The sequence below is a fragment of the Xenopus tropicalis genome, chromosome 3 (assembly GCF_000004195.4).
Source record: "Xenopus tropicalis strain Nigerian chromosome 3, UCB_Xtro_10.0, whole genome shotgun sequence".
Lineage (NCBI taxonomy): Eukaryota > Metazoa > Chordata > Amphibia > Anura > Pipidae > Xenopus > Xenopus tropicalis.
Window position 1 is genome coordinate 18,369,075 of NC_030679.2, and position 23,704 is coordinate 18,392,778.

General features: G+C 39.4%; 1 protein-coding gene across 2 annotated transcripts; it reads right to left on the reverse strand.

The window, feature by feature from the left end:
• Positions 1-664: 664 nt before the first annotated feature.
• Positions 665-17,032, reverse strand: bpgm (bisphosphoglycerate mutase). Of its 2 annotated transcripts, none has more exons than XM_012959032.3 (3): positions 13,498-13,723; positions 11,311-11,970; positions 665-4,895 (listed from the first exon to the last, which is right to left on the reverse strand). In XM_012959032.3, the coding sequence occupies exons 2-3, from the start codon at positions 11,909-11,911 to the stop codon at positions 4,717-4,719; spliced, it is 780 nt and encodes a 259-aa protein (XP_012814486.1). In that variant the 5' UTR covers positions 11,912-11,970; positions 13,498-13,723; the 3' UTR covers positions 665-4,716.
• Between the last annotated feature and the right edge of the window lie 6,672 nt (positions 17,033-23,704).

Below are 23,704 nucleotides of genomic sequence, written 5' to 3' on the forward strand. Positions count from 1 at the left end.
TTCTGACGTTAGATATACAGTGCATTCAGACCCTGGGCAGAAGTGCTGCCTGTATACGCACAAAGGGCCTTACTCATTTAAGACCCCCCCCTATTCTGCCCATGGTCTTCATAAATACTTAATACATAAATACTCCTTATACTTCTCAAGTGACCTAATTAAAGACAGGCATTTCATACATATCTGTCTGAAAGGGGTAAGGCTTGGTCAAATGTAGGCAAGGTTAGGGGTGGCCAGGGGCATGTAAGCCCAAAATTTTGGAAGGCACACAGAAAAATGTTTCTAGAATGAATGTGTCCACCAAGCCAATCCAAAAGAAGTATTACACACCATCCCTCTCAAGTGACCTAATTTAAGAGGAGCAATTCATATGAATTATATGAATAAAAGGGGTGAGGCTTTGGGGTGGTCTGGGACATAAAAGCAAAAAAATTTGATGCACAGATTATTGTTCAGCTACAAAATACCTTCACCCCAGCACTAGGAAGGTAGGCCCAACCAGAGGTATTCCTCATCACTGAGTTTAGCTTACCATATTACCATAGTAATATAGTAAAAATTCAGAGGCAGGACCTTACTGCACCAGTTTAATAACTGTGTCCCTTTAACCATATTATCATTCTGTTTAACAGAGGATGAATAAAGAATACACACACTCAAATCCTTGATTTAAAAACATTTTTCTTATCATAAAGCAATAAACATGTAAGACATTTTGCTTTACAAATACATTCTATGCACAAATAAAAATATAGAATATATTCCTAGACTTTTACCATCAAATGCCATATATACTGGAAAATAACAAAGTTTCCTATTTATCCAATAACTCCTTGCGCTGATACAGCACTGGCATTAGTTAACAAGAACGGACCTTACATTTGTTCTGCATCAAGCCGGGTGTGACTGATATATATAAATAAATATGTCAAAGCTGGCCGATCATTCCCTAAACCACATTCGGGTTCTAGTTTTTGGTGAATAGGCTTTATTACACAACCCAAACAAAACACTACTGTATTCATTGTTTATCCATCTGGGCCTAAGGTTGTTGTTCGTAGCACTGGAACCAGCAGAGGCCTTAACATGCTGCAAATAACTGCTGCTTGAGAAAAATATATGGGTCACCCTTATAAACACAGCTTTAGGAAAATGATACAAAGTAAGCTTTTTTGATTAAAGGGTCATTATACCTTTAAATAGTTCCCCAGGGAAATATTAAGAGCTGAATGTGTATTTATTTTCCCCTTTGTTTAGGTTTATGAATGCGTTCCTGACTCAGCAGATCATGTTAACCTTGCCTAGGTTGCCAGTGTATCTCAAACTGCCTGACCACATATTTTCATTTCACTTTCCACAGCTTTACTAATGTGTTTGTATCAGTGGTATAACCACACCAAAATCATTATAGGACCCCCCTATGTCTCATAGGCCCCCAGCTGAGTCTGCTTGCTCTATAGTTACAACCTTAATTTTTAATGCCATTGCAAAACAACAGAAAGAAATATAGGTTAGCATTTCAGGGGTAAACTATTAGCTATAATATTGCACTATTGGGCATGTGGCCAAACTAACAGGGCTGCAAATGGCACTTTGCCTGAGCAGGGACTACTCCCTAGGTTTTCTCATAGCCCATACAGAAATATAAGGTAAACCTATGCCAACATATGTTCTCCATTGCATTAATCATAATGTTGTAGAGTTAGAGTGGCCCTGTAAAAGGGGAGGTTTACTTTAAACAAACTGCAGATATTGTACTATAACTTTATTATAAATTGAACATTCTCTCACTTCAGTTTGTCCTATGATCAAGGGTGATGGTTTTTTTCACGATTTGTATTCTTTTGTGCAAAAATATGATTTTGTCATAGAAAAACAATGTAATTTTTTGCCACTTTTTATGCAACAAAACTTCAACAAATCCAAAATACGCCATCTAAAAGCTGTCAAGATCATGTAGAAGTCAGTGCAAGGTGTCCTTTTCACAACTGGATCTTTCTTTGCTTCGTGGTTTTAAAGGTTTTCAGGTTTTTTTGCTGCTGTTGACTTTTTTCACGCCTTTTTTTGTTCATGCACCTTCGATTCGGATCTTTTAATAAATGAATACACATTCATGGTTTTAGTGGAAATAAGTTTAGTCATGGTTTAAAAAGCCTCAGAAAACCATGAAAATTAGAATAAATCTGCCCCTTTACAGTCCTAAAACTACACTATATAAGCCATATAAGTGATACTAGGATTTCAACCCTCGATTCTTGAGTTAAAGCAATGAATATTGGTTAATTACAAGGTATCAACCTGGTCTGAAGAGAAAAAGAAATATTGTACTAACAGGAACAAAGTCTGGTTTGGGTCTAATAACTATAGAAATATGATTATTGGCAGCCAATCAGCAACCTGCCCAAAAGTGCTTTAGGTTTAAAATTTTACTTTGGTCTTTATTTCCACTTTTAGTGGGTCAATAAACATCTAGTTTTTCTTTTCCTCTGGAACATTAGTGCAAACAAAAACACAATAACAGCCCCAACATTTCCTAGGAGAAGGAAAAGGAACAGCACAAATCTCCCCCACTTATAGCTTTTTGCTATCAATATTATAAATCTTGGGAAAAGCAATTCATTTCCACATACAGATTTGCCAGGCTATTATTTAATGATTTGTCAATGTATTAAAAATACATTATTGTGGAAAACTAACAAAAAATGAAGCATTTGTACAAAATGCCAACAGCAAAAAAAAAAATCAGTTTTGGGTGAATTTTTTTGTAAATAGTAGTGGGTCTGATTTGAGCGTTCTTATTTGTGTGGCAACAGCAATAACTTAAAATTTAAAGGAGAACTTCAGCTAAAGAATTGGTCTATACATGCTACATGTCATGGTTTTGGCTTCTGTACCAGCCCAAGCACCCCTTTAGAAGTAAATATCTGTGTCTATGAAGATGCCCCCAGAATCTCCCCCTTATTTTCTGATGATTCCCTGCATATAATAAATAATCAGCCCCAAAGTATCAGCTTTAATGCCAGGTGTTACCTAATAAAGCTTAGCCTCACAGCAACAGCCCAGAGAAAACTGAGCATGTGCAGTGCCACTGGCTTGCAAAATATAGCCTAACCAGATTCAGCAGGGGAGCTGCTGTGCAAAAAATTGAATGCCTGAATCATTACTGTTATAGGACTGTTGAACCTATATTTTGGTACATTAATTTCAGTAAATAAAATACAACATTTCTAGCCATAGTCTTTAGTTCTTATTTAAAAAAAAAAAAAAAAATGAAATGGCATTGTTGCTAAACAGTGGGTTGCCCTAATGCTAGACTACAATGTACATTACACCATAATACCATAGGTTACAATCATTAAGGGAGGTGCCAGACGAGGGGAGATTAGTCGTCCCGTGACAAATCTTCATTGTCGCGGGCAACTAATCTCCCCGCAATGAGGAGAGGCAACTTTGGGCGACTTCCAGAAATTGCAGCATTGCGTATGCCATCCCACTGGCGATTTACATTCTTGCCTGTGGGATTTGTCGTGGGGCGACTACTCTCCCTGTCTGTTACCTCCCTAATACTACAGTTCTTTGATAAGAGATGGAGGCACTAAATGGGAGGTAAATCTTACAGTGCACCCAAACTTCTTCCTAGATATTCCTAGACAGCAACATGGGCTCCCAGATTTGCTCCTGGGAAAGTATTTAGTGAAAGCCAACTAAATATAGCCTGCAATACTATGGGTTCAGTTCTGTAACAGGGTGTTACTTTTTTCTCTTGATCATATCTGTTAAACACATCTGGTATTAAGCAAATAGAAACCTGCCAAACTAAATTAACTCAAAAAATCTCTCTAGGTAATAAATGTTTAATACACACACTACATACTTATAACATGTCTTAAAATTTAGATGTTTATGTGTGATATACCCTTCCTAATCTACACTAGCTCTATGTAAACCAAATATTGAGTCAAAAATGATCCGTAAAGCTTTAAGGTTCCCACCAAGTAGCTCCTACCTCTAGCATTGTCTACTATAAAACACTTGCTAGATTCTGCACCCTGTGCTAAAAAGGCTATGCAATACAACCATGGATGTATTGTGCTTTAAAGGAAGTTTGAAACTTCAAAATAAATTAATGCACTTTTGCAAACTACATACATTTTTCCCAGAGTTTCAAGATTTTAGCAATTTTTACACCGCTAATATAATGAAATTCAAGCAACAGCACCATCTGCTGGTCAGTTCTTTCAACCAGGCTGATAGCCGAGAAATTCTCAAAAGAAGAGGAAAGTATTCTGATGTTGCTCTGCTTAGAAAAGGGTAGAGAAATGTCTCTTTTCTAAGGGCCTTCTACATCCTGGACCTTAGTGGTGGTGGCCTGCTGCCCATACAACTTCTTGTTGGGAGGCTGATAGCTACTAGTGACATTTCTGGAGGCTCATCTTCTAAAGTTCCTTTCCCCTACCCCTAACTTGCAACTCACTACAGGTAACTGCATCACAAGTAAAATTTTAAATGGAGTGTATTGATTCCACCTCAGGCTTGCACTTTAATACTCAAAAGATTTTTTGAAATAATTTTTTGAGCGCATGAAAAATAAATGCCAATACAGACCTGCAACCAACAACAAAAATAATATTCTATTTACACTGTGTTATGCAAACAAGAGACTGTAACAAAGCACCGCAGATTCTTGTCCAAAGGGGAAACACTTGGGGCATTTCCTTAGTTATCATTAGGCTTCACTTTTCCTTGATCTTCCACTTTCTTTATAGCAGCTCGGATGGCCTCTTGGTCACCCAAGAACTCATGAGGCTTGACGGGATGTAGATTCTCATCAAGTTCAAGGAGCACAGGGACACCGGTAGGAAGTGAAATGTTCACAATATCCGAGTCAGAGATTCCTGTGAAAAGCAAGAACAGAGAAAGAAAACTTAAATGATTTTATTGGTCAAGAAAAAACCCCAAAGAGATTATGTTGTAACAATGGCAAAGCTTTGTCATGGTCTAGAAATCCATAGCCATTAATCCACAGTTTGCATACTGTTTACTGCTACTAACAGTAAACATCTAAGGCAGGGGTTCCCTGCGGTTGCTTGGGAGGACTTGGAGCATTGGCAGGGTTGCTGAGACTGAAGGTCATTTAAGGTGACATTAGGGTAGAATTCTTAATTTTTCTCTTATATATCTGAAAGCCCAGCTTGAAGTCAAATAGGGTAAGGTTTGCAGTAATATTCCCATAATTATGGCTGTAGGATGTTTTTCTATATCTTTGAGCTACTTATTAGAGGAAGCCCCCCTGACCAAAGGTTGAATCTCCGAGGGTAACTTTGACTAAAAAGTCCAGATATGACTCATTTTCAAACTAAGGGCAAAAAACACTATTCTCCTAGCCCCCCCGCCTGTATTTGTCCAACAGACACAAATCACTGCGACCATGGATTTAAAACAGGAATATAACAAACATCTTTTGATGTCACAACTAGTACATTAAAAAAAAAAAGTTTGTACCCAATATAAGTATTGTATTTGTTTACCAACCTGGACAGACCTAATTTAACTGAATTTAGGTACAATAGTGCCAGAATCATACAGATAACTGGAGATATTAAATGGACCTGTAAGACGCTGGCTGCCATAGGCAAGTCCCTATACTAACACGGTTTCACAAATGTCAGTGTACTAGGTTACCAAGGATTGGGTTTCACCTTGACCTTTCCCTGTATGACCTTTTCCCTAATGGGCGAGTGTGTATTTATATTTATATCACATTAGGGAAAAGCACATGCGTTGGAATATGATTTACTGAAATTTAATTATTTTGAATTAATATTTTGTATATGAAAAAGACCTTTGCTTAAGCTATGAACTGAGAATAATGATGTTCCTGATCTAAAGGAGAATTGAGCCAAGCCTTTTTATGACCAGTGGTGAAAAGATCAGAAACTTTCAGACTACATTTTGTGCCTGTCTTTTACAGCCAAACTGGCAAAATCTCATCCTCACACACACAGACTAGAGACAATTTTACTAGGGGGACCATAAGGTTAATAGTACGTTTTAGGACTGTATAAGGAAACCCAAGCAGTAAATTCACTATTCACTGCTCTTAGGATTGCCACCCGACTGGTATTTTACTGCCAGACTGCCCTGTTTCACCCCCAAACTATCTCATTACACATAACAGTCTCCTTCCGTTTGCTGTTCAATCCCATCCCTGATCTAGACAATGCTGAGCCCAAACCTTACAATCCCCAACCCCATGTCACCACCTCCACTACTTTGCCAACCTGTAATTCTTTCAGGCAAAGGTAGCAACCTTAGAGCTGGCCATAAACTTAAAGGTCTCCTTGTTTGGCAAGGTTGAACAAAGAGTAGATCAGTGCCCAGTTTGGCCCCCTACATGCTGCCCATTCAGGAGCAGATGATTCAGTCTGAAATGGACTGAATAAGCAGCTAGATCTACTCATGTATGGCCATTTTAGCTGTGCTGTAGGACTTGTCCTCCACAGCAAATACAGCAATAATTATTATGTTTATACCAATTCAAATGTACACATAACCAGGTCAGTTTAGGTATCTGCTATGCATATCTCATGGTTTATCAGTGCTTCAGGAAGGGGGAAATAAGAGATTATTTTACATTTTTGTGACATTGCTTTATTTCAGTTCTACAGCCTGAGCCAACAGAGCATACAGTAACGAACAATTAACAGACAGAAAAAAAATACCCAGTATTAAAAATAAAGTAAATATCAACCTAGCCACCAAGGAGTCTGGCAACTGCAAAGGTCATTGGCAAAATCCCGCCCGCCAATTAGATCAAGCCTTTACTAAAAGATGGCAGCCTTCCCTTAAGGAAAGTAAATATTTATTTTTTGGAATGTTTTCACAATGCAACAATTACTTTTTTTTGTAGCCTCAGACATAATTGAAGTGGTGAAATATATATATATAAAATCTAAACAACAGCAGTACCAAAGAATGTAAAAGTTGCTTTAGTCAGGCAAAGATCAGTAAAAAAACATCTTCTACTGTGCACAAAGAGATTAAAGTTAAAAACTCCCAAAACTGTGAGCATGGCATCCCTGTAACATTGCTGACTGGTAAGTATAAGCGGAACAGCTCCTAATGATCCTGTTGTTCACCTTTAAATTACATTTGGGAAGATGTAGACAGAGATATTCTGAGGCAATTTGCAACTGGTCTCTATGATTTATTTTTTGTAGTTTTTGAATTGTTTAGTTTTTTGTTATACCTTGCTCCAATTTGGTAGGGTTCAGTTTACTCTAGCAATCAGGCAGTGGTGTGAATTCACAATTTTTGTCTGCCAGGTCAGTGACCCCCTTCTGAGCTTGAAAGAGGCAAAACAGGAAGACAAATAATTAAGACTAAATAAAGACTGCAAAAAAAAAAAAAATATATATATATATTTTTTTTTAAATGCAGACCAATTGAAAAGTTTCTAATGACAGGCCATTCTACATCATATTAAAATTTAACTTACAGGCGAACCACCCCTTTAAATAGAATATTCATTTTATTCCTATGATCCTGTCGCTTTAAAGCCTTATATAAACAGTGTAAATAAATTAAAAGCCGTCACTGTAACTTGTATAATCTAGAAATGAAAGATTCCATTTAGTTAATGAACCCTATTCAACATGGGTTTTATATTCCGGCTGGTACAAAGCAAAATCCACAGGCTGTTTATCTTAATGTTCTAAAGCAGGAGTCACTAGAATTTTAATTGGCTAGAATACCCATACTAATAGTATTCTTCACATATAGGATATTCACATATAGAGGTAGAGGGGTATGTTAAACCCTGCAGGTAAACTCAATACAAACTCCATACATGAAAATGAAAGTGACATAATAATAATTTGTTTTTATTTCTATGTGACCCCCAAAACAAGGTGACCCATCACCCATCCATGTCAGGCTGTCTCAGGTTAGAATTAGATTAGGCTTACTGGTTAATATGAATGCACAAGGTTTAATGTAGCTCGCCTTTATATACAGTGATGATATCACAACTTCATTGTTAACAAACCCAACACAACCAATGGCTAGACTATACTCATAACAGAAATCATAATAGTTTGCCATTTTTAACTTACTCCCCTTCTACAGACCCCCTAGCACAGTGGTTCCCTCAAGGAGCTCAGAAACCTGGATGGCTTTCTAAAGAACAGTTAGGGATGTGTCCCATAGAATCCCTTGCTCTGGTATAAATAGTCCTAGAAGCAACATTGTGGATGAACACTTATTTTATGTGCTAGATATTCTTTAAGCTATAGGTGATCATGCACGGGCTGATCTGTTCTGCACTCACACTGATCAGCCCATTGGCCAAACAGACGGAATGAACATGAGTGGCCACACATAATATAGGTGCCTTTCTATTGTATCATATACAAATGCAGAGATGTCAACTGGTCTGGGTGCATCTTGGCTCCACCTGCCCTGCCCCTAGCTCTGACCTCATTCTGCCTAGGGCCTGCTCCGTTGCATCCAAAGGATTTCGGTTGACAATTCTACTCTTTTCAATGGCGTAGGTAAGGTAAGATTCACATGCAAATTACTGACAGCAGGTGACTGGCCTGTTGCTGTGGGTGACTGGGTGAAAGGGGGTTAAAATAGGGTGACTCCCAGAAAATACAGGAGAGTTGTCTGCACATGGTTGCCCCTTGGTTGCCAAGGGAAAAATAATAAAGCTTCCCCATGCATTTTTGCCCTGCAAAAGTCACAAGAATATCTTGTTAAACAACACCTTGCATTTTCTGCCTCTAGACAGTTAGATAGATAGTGGCCTATTCTGCATTGGAATTCTCTACTACTTCCAGTTGCAATTAACTTATGAATAGCAGAAAGAATATTATATATATTTTATTTAGACCTTTATCAAAATGTGTATAATAATAATAATAATAATAATGTACTACTTTAATATTGTACTAATTTTTTTGCAATAAATCCGGCGTTACTGGTCTTTTTTTGATATTAAAACTATTTATCTTGCACCTGGGAAAAGACTGAAGCGGAGTACCACCCTTGGTTTGATATATATATATATATATAGATATATATCTATATATCTATATATATAGATATATATCTATATATATCTATCTATATATATATCTATCTATCTATATATATATATATATATATATATATATATCTATATCTATCTCTATCTATCTCTATCTATCTCTATCTATCTCTATCTATCTCTATCTATCTCTATCTATCTCTATCTATATCTATCTATATATATATCTATATATATATATCTATATATATCTATATATATCTATATATAGATTGCCAATAAGCTGCACACCATAAAGATAGACAATACCTGGGTGCCTGTGCAGAGAGTCAGATATCCAGGGATGGGGTGACGGCACTCTCAGGACCTGAGAGTGCCGTCACCCCATCCCTGGATATAGATAGAGATATATATATATATATATATATATATATTATATATATATATATATATATATATATATATAAATATAATAATGTTTGTTTACTATAAAGGCTTATCCGTATAGACAATCTGAGAGTTAAATAGTCCCATTCTTTTATTACACTCACAAATAAAAGAACTGGCCAGGGCTGGTCTAGTGCATGCCAGGAATGTGCCCATGCTTTGACTCCAAATTCTTTCAAATGGTCACCCATTGCCTAGCCATGTGCACTGGCATTAGCAACGCTATACAGATTAATAAATAAAAATAAAAATTATTTCAAAGATACTGAAAGGACCACCACAATTAAAAGTATAGCTACAAGGAATGAATTAATGTAACAGAAATGTATTTAACGGAGCAAGTTATCTAATCATTCACTATATATGGCAGAAACAAAAAAAAATGTTTCTACAAACAGGTCCGAAACTAAAGCCAAGAAAAGGAAGTAGATGTTTGCACGGGGATACAAAACAAACAAGCATTGCCATGGCATCAAACAAAACAATGATTTGTGGTACTAGAGGTATAACCTCATTAGAGTAGGCTTGCTGTGTCACTATGGCAAAGGTCAGACAGGATATCTTGCCCCAATTCTAACCCACGCTTCCTTTAGAGCACTGGTAGTCAGACTTCTTTGAACAGTTCAAGTTCCCCTTTGAGACCTAACATTAGCTCATAACAAGGTTGCAAATAATTCTGGACAAAATATGTATGGCAATGTTTTCCCCCAAATCCTACTAACCAACTAGATGGGCTTTCAAGAGTATTTAGGTGAGAAAAAAGGCATTCATCCTAGATTTGTCCCTAACTGAAATTCATGGTGAACCCCCAACCAAAGATTTAAGCCACCCATGGGGAACCAAGGGATTTCCAAGAGCATTTAGCTGAGGAAATAGGCATTCACCCTAAATTCATCCTAACTTGATATTAAGGGTGGGCCTCTCAACCAAGGCTCTAAACCACCCATGGAAAACCAATCCCAAAAGGCACGTCAAGTATCTAGCTTGGTGATGATGATAAAGGTGTAGCCTAAAAACCACAATGTTCAACCTTGCGAGCTTGCCAATGAACAATCAATCACAGTGCTGCTATGCCAATCCTGATGCCTAGATTCATCAGATTTGGACAAATGTATACATGTATTTCATTTGCCTAATAAGATCTTACGTAAGTAGTGTTATAATGGGCTTTTCACCAACTCATTTAATGGGTTTGTCACCAGGGCACATTCCATAATAAACAGCCTCTGGGTCTGGAATGTTGCCTGTCCATTTTGCTAGCAGCTGCAAGGCATATTCACATTTATTGCTTCAGTGCAGTTATGTACCTTAGAGGGAAATAATGTCAGGCACAACATACCACTTTACTTTTTTACAAGATATTCCTGCCATTCAGGAATGATGTGTATATATGGGAGCCTAGTGGTCCTGCCCAGTACACCAGTTACAAAGCTAATTGATGACATGGTGGAATTTCTGAATGCTCAAAAACAAGTGCCCTTTAACCCATGTGCCGTCAGTAATGGTCCTAAAGCACCGAACTCACTTTCTTAAAAACAGGGCAAATGTCGGCCAATCGTAGGCACTGTTTGGGGAGATTTCAGGTTATTTTAAATGGATCATTGTGACTGCAGGTGGCAATAGTGGTTCTAAGTGCTATACTATAGCCCCACACTATACCACCACTCACTCCGACCACCTAAATAGTTTGGCTGTTAGGAATCCTTGGGGTTGCATAAGTAAGACACAAAACTGCTGCTATATAAAAATAGGGGGATCATAAGTTCAATTTTACATAATTGTTGTTATATTGCATATACTGTAAGGAACCATACCTTCTAAATGCTTAAGAAGTGCTCTTGTGCTGTTGCCATGTGCTGATATAAGAACCCTTTTCCCATTCTTAATCTCTGGCGCGATAACTTCATTCCAATATGGGAGAAGCCGCTCGAGTACTTGTTTTAAGCTTTCAGACTTTGGTAGTTTTTCCTTTGGAATATCGCAAGTCGTATACCTCCGATCTGTGTGAATTTCTTGATAATAAGGGTGGCTCGCGTCTATGGGTGGAGGAGAAACATCATAGCTCCTTCGCCAGATTTTCACTTGTTCTTCTCCATGATTCAAGGCAAGTTCTGCTCGGTTAAGACCTATCAAAGCTCCATAATGCCGTTCGTTGAGTCGCCATGAACTCTGGATGGGGACCCATTCTTGGTCCAGCTCCCGCAGAACCAGCCATGCTGTCTGTATGGATCGACTCAAGATGGAAGTAAACACAAGGTCAAACTCAAAACCCAAAGACTTTAACTTTTTCCCACACTCCTCAGCTTCCCTGAGTCCATCGGCGCTCAACTTTTGGTCAACCCAACTGCAGAAGCGATTTTCAATGTTCCAGGCGCCTTCGCCATGCCTCAGCATAACAAGTTTATATTTTGACATGTTGTTATCTGTTTTCCAGATCTTGAAGTTATTAGAGGCTTGTTTGGTTCAGGAATCACCTAGTGGAGTCAAAAGAAAATAGGAAAGTGGATACATGTTGAAGAAGTCTGATAAACATATTGAACAGTTGTTTTTATGCCTTAAAAATGTTAGGATAGGTGTCATAAAAGTGACAAGTTGTATTATTCAATAAATCATATATATCCCTTCTATAATATGTTCAGCTTTATTTTTCTTTAAAGGGAGAAGTATTCATTTAGATTTAGAAAAAAGTCCACCATAACCAGAATATATACAAAGTAATAGCCCAAAGGCATATTGTGCTATTGAAGAATATTCTATTATTGAGACTGTGGTATCTAATGCATGCTGTTTATTGTAGAGAGTGATCCTTATCCCTAGCAATGAAGTGTGGTCATCAAGAGGTCTCCTTGGTACGGATGCAATTGCACTCAACGGTGAATGCTTTAGCCAAGATAAACAGAGGGGCAGCTCTCTCGCATGTTAGTGCAAATAAGTAGAGGAGATGATGTTATTGCAAACTCTTAGCTATGTCCTCATCCTTTACTGTACATGGAAAAATAAAGGTAATATACACAGGGCACACTAGGAGGAATACCGTACATCAGAGCTACAAAGCATTATTTAGAAGAGAATATCATATCCATAATGAGAAAAGTCACCATGAAACTAAAACTAGGAGAAACTAATTGGCAGCTTTCAAATACACTGAGCACGCTGGGATGCCATGGCACTAAGGGCCTCGTCTATGTTGAAAGCAGATACAACTACAAATTTTAGCCCAGACTCCTGTGTCAAAACAAGGATACTTAATTCATTGTTTCTCCATCTGAAATTAGGATTTGGGGCATTGTTGCTTTAATAAATGGGGTGACCCACCATCATCCTGGAATGATTTCTGAATAAAGCACCTGTATTAATTGTAGACCCCCATTTTAATCAGCTGGGAGAGCTCCACCACAGGCCTGGATTTGTGGGAAGGCCCAGGCATAGAGCGCATGCCATTAAGCTGCCTACTTATAGTAATAGAAGGAAGGACAGGAGATTTGACAACTATTTGAATTATTGAATCCACCTCCCACCCAGTCCAGTTCCCAGCTCTGTTCTCCATTTCTAGCTCTAATGCATGCAACTGTGTGTGTGTGTGAGTAGTGATAAAAAATGAGAAGGCAGTACTGCCACAAATATGTTTGGGGCTCTATGGGTGGGGCCACAAATGAGAATTTTGTCCACCAATGCCTTAAAGTAACTCGGTTTTGTAGGTGTCATAAACTGTACTACAGGCTTTGTAGCTTCAGGGGACCAATCCCCTTAACATAAAGGAAAATAACTAGCACAGGCTAAAGTAAACACTTGAAATGGCACTGTATATATACTGCATTCTGTGACTGGTGCAAGTCATACCCCATTGTGCCAAACAAGCCACTCTACCCACAAATGACACTGGTCCCCGTAAATTATTTGGTTCCAGCACCTTTATGTAACTTTTAATATGTTATAGCATGGTCTGTTCCTAGCAACTTTGCAATTGTAAAAGTAAGTTACAGAAATATAAAAACACCCACCTTAAGTGTGCAGCATACAGCGGCAGGCCATGTCTGGAGGCTAGTGTAATCCTACTTTTGATCACTATGCACTTCCACAAAATCCAGTAGTGTGAAAAAGACAAGTGACCTATTTTTGATTATGTCAGTCATACACGCAGGACTCACACACACAAGCATCCACACCGACATGCACAAGTCCTTATCTCACTCGCACACCAACACATCTTTTATCTTACCAGCACACACTTACATATACAGAGCAATGTCATATCTGTCTCTTGCACACACTAGTCCTATCTCTCATATAGACTCTCCCTCTTTGACAAGCATACACATTTTTAAACAAACAGTTTGGAATTTCAGCATCTACCGGTTTGCTAGGGTCCAATTTAACCTAGCAACCAGGCAGTGGTTTGAAAGAGAAACAGGAATATAAATAGAGGAGGGCCTAAATAAACAGACAAGTAATGATAAGTAACAATGACAATAAAGTTGTAGCCTCACAGAGCAACGTTTTTTTGACTGCTGGGGGTCAGTGACCCCATTTGAAAGCTGGAAAGAGTCAGAAGAAGGAGGTAAATAACTTAAGACTATAAAAAATTAAGACCAATTGAAAAGTTGCTAAGAATAGACCATTCTATTATATAGTTATAGTTAATCTTAAGGTGAACCACCCCTTTTGAGAACATATTTGCACCAAGGCTTGCACCTTTATTGCCTGCACAAGTATCTTATAAACAGCAGAGAATATTTCACCTTTTGCCACCAGTGTCTATACTACAGACGGCTTTCCCATGGTTTTCAATTACAGAGGAAATTATAGGTAAACTTCACCTAAAAATGTTGTTCTAAGCATTTTTCAATATAAAACTGTACATTCATTAAACATTATCAATGGATTTGAAGTTTATTTAAAACACAATTGCTATTCTATAAAGTATTTTGACCACCACAGAGAGTTAAATGGACATATGCTATAACCCTACCCTAACTATAACAAGCACATAGCTTGGACATACGTAAGCAGATCCTATAAACACTCCCACAAATTCTGATTAATAAAACTGGAGATAATTACAGTTGTAGCAGCGTATAGCAAATGAGGTGCCCAAACCTGTGTTGCTTGTCCAGGACAATAATCAATGATAATGATATCACAGATCACGGTTGGGGAGTTACTTGACAGTATAGAAGGTGTGAACTGGGTTTAAAATAGGTCCTGGCATTTTAAGTACACAGAGGCCCAAACAGCCCCCACATGCTTAATAAATAGTCACTGTCTATGGCATCTTACAGTAGCCACTCTGGCATTTGCCACAATCCAGAGATTGCTAATCCAAGCCTGCCATAAAGAAGCAAAAGACTACACAACCTATGGAGTTCAAAGACCCCCTACTTTAAATTATAAGGATATTTGAAGTCACTGAGGGGTTCTGTGAGCATATAAAAGGTGCAAGGCTGCAGGCTGAACTATATATACATACAGGGAACTCTGAGAATCATTCATGTAATATAAGGTACAGTCTATTCAGGCCATCTCATATTCATGTACCAGCCTCTTATTCAAACCAGTTCCTGGTTGCTAAGGTAATTTGGACCCTAGCAACTAGATGGCTGCTAAAAAACTAAAACAAATACAAATAATAAAAAATGAAGACCAATTGCAAATTGTCTCAAAATATTACTCTCTGTATCATACTAAAAGTTAACGTAAAAGTGAACAACCCCTTTAACAGAATAAATATACAGGATAAATAATTCCAGTTTTAAAGGAGCAAGGTGGCGCCTAAATATGGGATTACAATTTAATTTTAATAGGACACAAACCAATTAACTACCAGTGTTTTGTGCAGTTACAAGAAACCTGAGCACCTGAAAGAGTGCAAACACTATGCACATAGCAACCTGGGCGGCATTAGTCTTAAGACCCCCTCCAAGGCTGAGTTGGCTAACCACTCAACCAGCATGGTGCAACTTTTAAGACTCCACTGATTCTCCATTAAAGCACTACATTAGCTGCCACCTTTTGAAACAGGCATTTATACTGTTCGTATGCTATAGCCCCTATAGGCAATTACCTATACTCCAACCTTCTCCTTTAAATGGGGTACACCTTTAATAAATGGTCTCTGCATGGCATACTAAAATCTGACTCCCCAGGTGCAACCCTACTACTTATGCACTTGATCTAGTGCTAAAGTGCTAGTCCCAGACTGGTTATTTGTAGATTTTAGCGAACATCAGAGGTGCTTCTGTAATGTGTCATAGAGCTGGTGGTGGGGCTGTTTGGGCTATTGTGTACTGCCAGGGCCTATTTTAAATCTCAGTCAGGATGTTGGCTACACAGCATGGCTGGAGCTATGGGGTAGGTGTGCAACTATTCTTGAAAACAGAGGTGTGCTTTTGTGTCGACCTCATACTTTTACAGACAAGGTTAATGGTAGAGAAGGCTGCAGATAATCACTAGGAACTTGTGTGCCAAAACCCCTTGGTCCAGCTCTGGGGTGCTCATTTAGGGGGTACCATTTTAAAGGTTGGAAAATGTACAGTTATTAAAAATGCATAGTGCAGATTGCAGCTAAATGAGTGCAGCTATGCAGTATGACTTAATAAGATAATTAAAATTTTATAAAAATGGAATGGCATATTGGTCAAATTGCATTGAAACAATCTGCAGTACAGATAAGTCCAATGTCAGGTCTAAAGGACATGGTTTTCCAGCTTAGGATGTTTGTGTGGATCCTCTGGGCCACCTCATCAATGGGGGGATCTCTGTGTTAGGAACTGGCTGTGCTTAAATAAACAAGAAATGCGCAGAGAGGCTTCCTGTGGCTGCTCACATAGGGGAAACGTGCCCAGATGTCAGTGCTAGGAAGTGACTAGTGTCTTGCACACTCATCACACACTGGATGGGGTAACAGGTAACACAGCTGTTTTTAATATAAAAAACACACAGGGCAGGGTGACTGGGGTCAACTCTCTCACCATACTGGATGGGGTAACAGGTAACAAATTACACCACTGTCTATAATATGATAACTACCCAGGGCAGGCTGAGGGGGTCAACTCTTCCTGCACGCTGCTTACCTTACACTGCAGGAACCCTTAAGGTAAAGGTCAATACATGGAAGAAAATCAGGTACTGGGGAAGATTCACGTACTCACCTCCTTATGCTGCAAGGTCGGCAGATGCAAGTTCAGTGCCACAGCTGGGATTCGGTTCTGCAGTGCAGAGCTAGGCAGGTTCTGTCAAGTGTTTTCAGGTCTGAAGGTGTAGATGCATAGCAAAGCTGTGCCCAGAGTCCCTCTGCTTAGGCATTACAGGAGATCTGATCTGCACAGACCGCTGCCCTTTACAGCAGAGCAGGGCTGACCTGCAGAGCAGCCTGCCCTTTCAATCGGGCATAGATGATCTGCAGAGCAGGCTGTCCTTTCAGCACAGCAGGTCTGGGCATTGATGATCTACAGAACAGCTGGATGATCTTGCTCCTTCTGTTTTCAGTAGAGCTGCAGGTCTGTGCAGCGTTGGCTGATCTGCAGAGCAGGCTCAGGTTATGTTGTGTTGCCCTGGCTGTTCCAGTGAGCCCCTACCCCTCCCTCCGCCCTCAGAAGCTTTTCCATCCTCCGACTCTCGCTGTTTATTAGTGCCGCTTCAGTCCAGTGTTGATTGGCAGGCCGTGCAGCCAATTGTATGCGGCATACGTAGCGATCTCCAGCGTAAACAAGACAGAAGTGCTGATGCACTGTAGCTCTCTGTTTCTCCAGACGTTCCCTACTGTGTAGTGAAATCATTGTGTTTGAGTTCCCTCCTTCTAAGTGGCCAGGAGACAAATGCTGCATTTTGTTAACTGCTGATAGCCGTTCCCTTGTGTTTAAATTAGCTGTTTATGAAATTTCAAAATTATATGAAATGTCTTGTGTGGCCCTAGTCTCTGAACTGATGGTTCCGACTATTGACTGAAGGTAGTAAAGGCAAACTGATCAGCACACCCGCGAAGAAGCTTGCAGTGCTAGCTTGTGTTGCGTTGCTAAAACGTCATGTTTTTGAATGAAAAAATACATAGAATTAATTTTTGGATTGCAAGTGAAATGTTACTATTTTAAAGTAGAATTTAAGACCACCAAAAATAGGTCTACATATGTTGGTATGCTGGTACAGGGGAGTGTGGGATATGACTGGTATACATTAAAGTAAGGGGTCCAGTACCCTGAGTTTATGAAAGTGCTATAGAGATTCTGGGGTATTTGGGGCACTAAATATTAATTACCCCAATTCCTTCCTAATTGCCTATTGGGCTAGGCATGGTTACTTTTTACTGATTATTTTTCTATTCAGGCCTTATGCTATTCATCTTATAGTTGCCCATTCATACTGCTTCCTGGTTTAGGGTAGACACCTGTAGTCCAGGTAAATATGGTGGAGTAAAAGGCAGGACTGAGGGGGCTTTGGTTTAAAATGTTAACCCCTGCATCATTGTATTGCCCAGATATGGCAATTTCTCCTACACCGGTGACGACAGAGCACCTCCCATCCCCCCGATGTCAGCAGTTGTTGGGGTAAAGTTGGACCCTAGCAACAAGATAGCTGCTGAAATACACATACATACATACACAGTACATGAATAGCCCTGGGTTAGCACCAGTAATCAGCTCCTCCCTATAGCCCTGAGCAGAGCCAGCCCTTCTAATGCATACAGGAATGTGAAAAAGCTCATAAACATAAACACAAATGTGTAACATGTACACACAGCTAAGGGAAAATCCCAGCTAAAGCTCATTTTGCCGCCATGCCAAGGAATATTTCACAACATTTATAAATATTTAAAAGGTTTCGTTCCTTCGCAGAATATAAAGGTCAATTGACACTTCTGAAGTCTATAATGTGAATGCCAAAGCAGATTTGGCCATTGCTCTTAGAAGGAAGATGCACAGAGGAGGGACTTCCAAACAGCTAGTTCCGGATGTACCACTGAGCATACTTATATGTTTCTCATTGGTTAAGTCAATGAAGTCTATGTGCATACTCACTAGAGGGGCTGATTCATTATAGATTTAATTGGTGAATCCCAAAGAAAAACGATCCTGCCAGGGAAGATTTTTAATGAAATAACACATTTATCAAAGCTGAAACGGGAATTGGTCAGAATGCAATTCTGCCCTATGGCTTGCCAGTGCTAACCCTAATTAATCATATGTGTATGTCTAACACAGAAATACATCAATATTGTTGAAGATTCACCAAAAACAAACATGGTCCACCACCCAAGACCCTCATCCATGAAGACCTTCCAAAAATGAAGGGCACTTCCCAGATAAATACAGTTCTGTCTGCACTTTGCGATGTTGTATTCATAAGGGGCAGAGGGGCCATGAAGGTGTCGCCCTGCTCAAAAATTGTCATTCAGACATACAATTTAGGGAGCACTAGCACTAAAACAACTTCATGCCCAGCCCAATGGCAATGAAACTATCTACTTACCTATAATTGTAGCTCCTGTGCCTGTCAGCAAAATGCTATTCTCTGAGCTCCATGACCAACTTGATAAAAACAGTTCCAAATATAGGAACCAGATGGCAACTACACTTCTAAATTGAAAAACAAATAGCTTGTGGCACCCCACCCATACTCCGGGCCTCATTCTGCCCTGCATTCTGTCCAAACACCTTATACTGTAAGTGACCTGCTGGTGTTTGTTTCTTTCATAAGCATAAAGCGGCCTTACACAAAAGGCCTGAAGGTGGAGTTCCAAATGTTGGACTGAAAGTTAAAGGATTCCAATAACCTGCTACTTTAAAATTTAAGGAACCCTGCCAAAATATGTCTGCTTCAGACAAACAAAGCCTGTGCAATCAGATTGTGGATGTGCGTTATGGGATAAGCACAGAAGCATCCTAAAATAAGAGAAAATGACTGGTTTTCCTATATTTTTATGTTTTTTCCCTGTTAATAACATTGGCATGAAACATAATTTTTACCGACCAGGCCAGTAAAATCCCAGTCAGGTGGCAACACTATCAGGGCCGGATTTCACTTGGCGGCGCCCCGAGGCCGCCCCCGCGAGTGCGCATGCGCAATCGCGCGGCGCCCTCTCCCCCTGAGTGCTCATGCGCGATCAATTCGCATGCACGATCAATCCGCATTTGCGCATTTAAACTCCCATACGGAGTAGTGGGGAGAGGTCCCGACTGCTCCGTATGCCGCCCTAGGCCCGGGCCTTTGTGGCCTTTCCACAATTCCGGGCCTGAACACTATTACAAGAGGAATCATGCACTGTAGTGCAGTAACCCATAGCAGCCAGCCAGACATCTGCATGTTATATTACACATAAGGCTGCTTAAATCTATATTTGGCCATGCATATATATAGTGCAGACTTGATCATGCCCTCCTCAGTAACTTCTAATATCTGTTTAATTTATGATTGGTGATACACTATCTCTTATAATACAGGTATGGGACCTATTATCCAGAATTCTAGGGACCTGGGGGTTTCCGGATAAGAGATCTTTCTGTAATTTTGATCTCCATAGCTTAAGGCTACTAAAAAATCATTTAAACATTAATTAAACCCAATAGGATTGTTTTACCTCCAATAAGGATTAATTATATCTTAGTTGGGATCAAGTACAAGGTACTGTTTTTTTATTACAGAGAAAATGGAAATTCATTTTAAAAATTAGAATTATTTGCTTATAATGGAGTCTATGGGAGATAGGCTTTCTGTAATTTAGAACTTTTTGGATAATGGGTGTCCGGATAACAAATCCCATACTGTACATGATTAATACTCGGGGTTCACTGACCTGCAGATATCTACCTGGTAACAGAATTCCTTAGTATAATTCAGGGATCCCCAACCTTTTTTTACCCGTGAGCCACATTTAAATTTAAAAAGGCTTTGGAGAGCAACACAAGCATGAAACATGTTCCTGGGGTGCTAAATAAGGACTGTTATTGCCTATTTGGTAGCCCCTATATGGACTGAAAGCCTATGGGATGTTGTGTTTGGAAGTACATCTGGTTTTTATGCAACCAAAACTTGCCTTCAAGCCAAGAATTAAAAAAATAAGCACCTACTTTAAGGCCACTGGGAGCAACATCCAAGGAGTTGGTGAGCAACATGTTGTTCACGAGTCACTGGTTGGGGATCACTGGTATAATTTATAGAAGGGGATATATTATGCCTTATAATACATGAATACTACTAAGGATTCCCTGACCTGTATAACTTTATATGAAGTGACTTCTAATATCATTAGAAGTACTAACACTGACGCAGTACTAACACTGAGGCAGCGATCGGGCAATTGCTGATCGCCGCGTCATAGCCCTGCCCCGTTACATTACGACCCCACCACTTCGCCACCCTCTGACATCACGGCTCCACCACTACCCCATCCCCCGTGATGTCATCCCCATCCCCTGCCCAGCTAAGGAAGTCGGCAGAGGTGGCAACCTCACTGGCAACCAAAATCTGCCATTGCCGCTGCTATTCCTATGCTCTGCATATCATGCCGTTCATTTTGCCTGAGGCGCAGGGCACTGACTACACTCAAACTACACTGACCCACACTATTTATTAGCCCTCTGGCTTATTAGTTGGGTTAGTGGAGTTTATGGTACCCACATCATATTATAAACATGTCCAACCTATTTGCCCATAGGCTGATGGGGTAAGCAATAAGTGGCTAGCGTGCAGCTAGAAAAAATACATGTTCTTTAATAACAAATCTCCATGTAGCATAAACATAGACAGTCACACATTCACCATGGAAAAGGAGAAAGCATACTCCCCCAGTTGTTCCCTGTTTAAGGCAGGACAGTCCCGATTTGTGGGAAGGGAGTGGCTTAAAACATTTGTATTTTTTATTTCAAATTGATCAGTGTTAACGTGTACCCTCTGGTGCTACATTTAGTGATGAGCACATTTTTTTCACCAGGCATCAATTTTGCTGCAAAATTCCGCATTTTGCTATTGTCATATTTGCAGCAACAAAAAGGAAAAAGTTGTGGGCACATGAAAAAGGTTCTGTCAAAAAAAGTTGTGTCAAATAAGTCACAAAAATGTTGCGGTTATGTCAAAAAAAGATGTATGCTTCAAAAAAGTTGTGCGGTAGCCACATTTCAAAAATGTTTAGCTGTTTCACAAACTGATTCGCTCATCACTAGCTACATTACTTTAGTGTAAATGTAACTAGCTAAGCCAAGATCTGGAATTAAACTTTGTCTAAAGGTCCTTTTCCTTTGTAAGTAAGCTATCTTCTTAAGTCTGTATGTAAGTTTATGCAGAAAAGTACTCTTTCCAGCCTTAAATAAAATCCATATTCGTCATAATGAATAAACACACAAACTGACTTATACAAACACATCCTATTTGCTGCAGCAACCTCTTCATTGTGTTCAGCATGCCATAAAAGAGTCCCAATGGCATGACACACGTCTTAAATTATTATTATCATTAGCACACACATAACCTGTGATGAAAAAACAATAAATGGGATATATTAACTCATTCAAGAGCAGAGGTGCTCCCAGCAAAAGGCTGCATGTGGCGCCTGAGAATTGGGTGTGCTGGTTTTTAATTAACTATCATGTAACACCAGGAACTGTTCATTTAGTTGCAAGGTGTTGCAAGGCTAGGTCATAAATATGTTCATTATTATATAATATATATATAGTATTATATAATATATGGATCATGTAAGGTTCCACTCAGCATAAATGACTGGGTAAGTCTAAAAAACTTTACGGAGGGTTAATGCGGCAGAGGGGCTCTTGCCCTTCCCCTGCAGGTTTCCCCTTAAGCATACAGTACCTTCCAACATTTTGGGACCATGCCCATTTTTTTACCTACACCCCCTAAATACCACGCCCATTTGACTAAATTTGGCGGGTTATTTAAAGTTTGAAAACCTTTCTGGGGGTTTTGGGGTCCTGTTTTATGTGTTATTACAGTTTTGCTGAAAAGGTGAAATTGCCCTTTAAGCTGTGAGTCTCAGTTCCTTAAGAGACCTATTTAGCTTATTAGTTACAATTGTATCTCAGTGCAGGTGGGGCCTTTTACCTTTCTGGGCTCTCTGCCAAAAGCCCACTTATTTAATTAAAAGCAAGAAACAATGTTTCTAAATGCAGGTGGCGCTCCTTAAGATTTCTGGGCTCTCTGCCAAAAGCTACTTTTAATTAAATTTGTATCTTTTTTAGCTTCAGTGCAGGAGGTCAAAGGGAAATGAGGGACTGCGGGTTGAGCTGTCAAAAAAGGGACTTTCCCTTGAAAATCCGGACAGTTGGGAGGTATGCCTTAAGCAGGGCAAGAGCAACTGCCCCAGGTCCACATAATGGAGTTTAGGATCTCAGCAACTGCTGATTCTGTGTCTCTCTCTCCTGACATCATTGAGGGTTTGTTTCTCCAGCAGCAGCTGCAGTCTGGAATATGTTGCATTGTATATTTTCACCCCCAATTTGAGCCACAGCCTAGTCACCTGAAAGGGGGTGGGATGTTGTGTAATTGTGTTTGAGACTATTAGAAAATGGCTGTTTCACTGTTAGGGAGAGTGCATGTGAGTGCATTATTGTGAAGTGAAGGGGGGTTATGGCTACCTGTAGCTGCTGCACCAATGGAACCCACAAAATCTGTGGCAAATTAGAGAGGCTTCAGATGGGGTTTTTTGCCTTCCTCTGGATCAACTAGAGGTTATATATAGTCATTATGGTTGAACGTGATGGACGTATGTCTTTTTCAATCCAACTTACTATGTTACTATGTGACATGCTGCACAAAAGCTTTCCTGCATCCTAACCATCTATGTGAAACCACATAAAAATTCTTGTGGGTGGGTGCAACAGCCTCCCTGTCCCCCCTGACATTTATGAAATAGACCATATAGTGGACTTTTTAAACATTATATTACAAGTATGGGACCTGTTTTTCAGAATGCTCGCAACCTGGGGTTTTCTGGATAAAGGGTCTTTCCGTTATTTAGATTAATGTATCTTAACACTGCTAAAACTCAGACATTAAATAAACCCAATAAGACTGTTTTGCCTCCAATAAGGATTAATCATCTATTAGTTGGGATCAAGTATAAGGTACTGTTTTATTACTACAGAGAAAAGGAAACCATTTTACAAAATGTAAATTATTTGATTAAAATGGAGTTTGTAGGAGTTTTCTGGATAATGGATCATATACCTGCATTTTCTTCAGGGAAAAGGCTAATAAGTGACT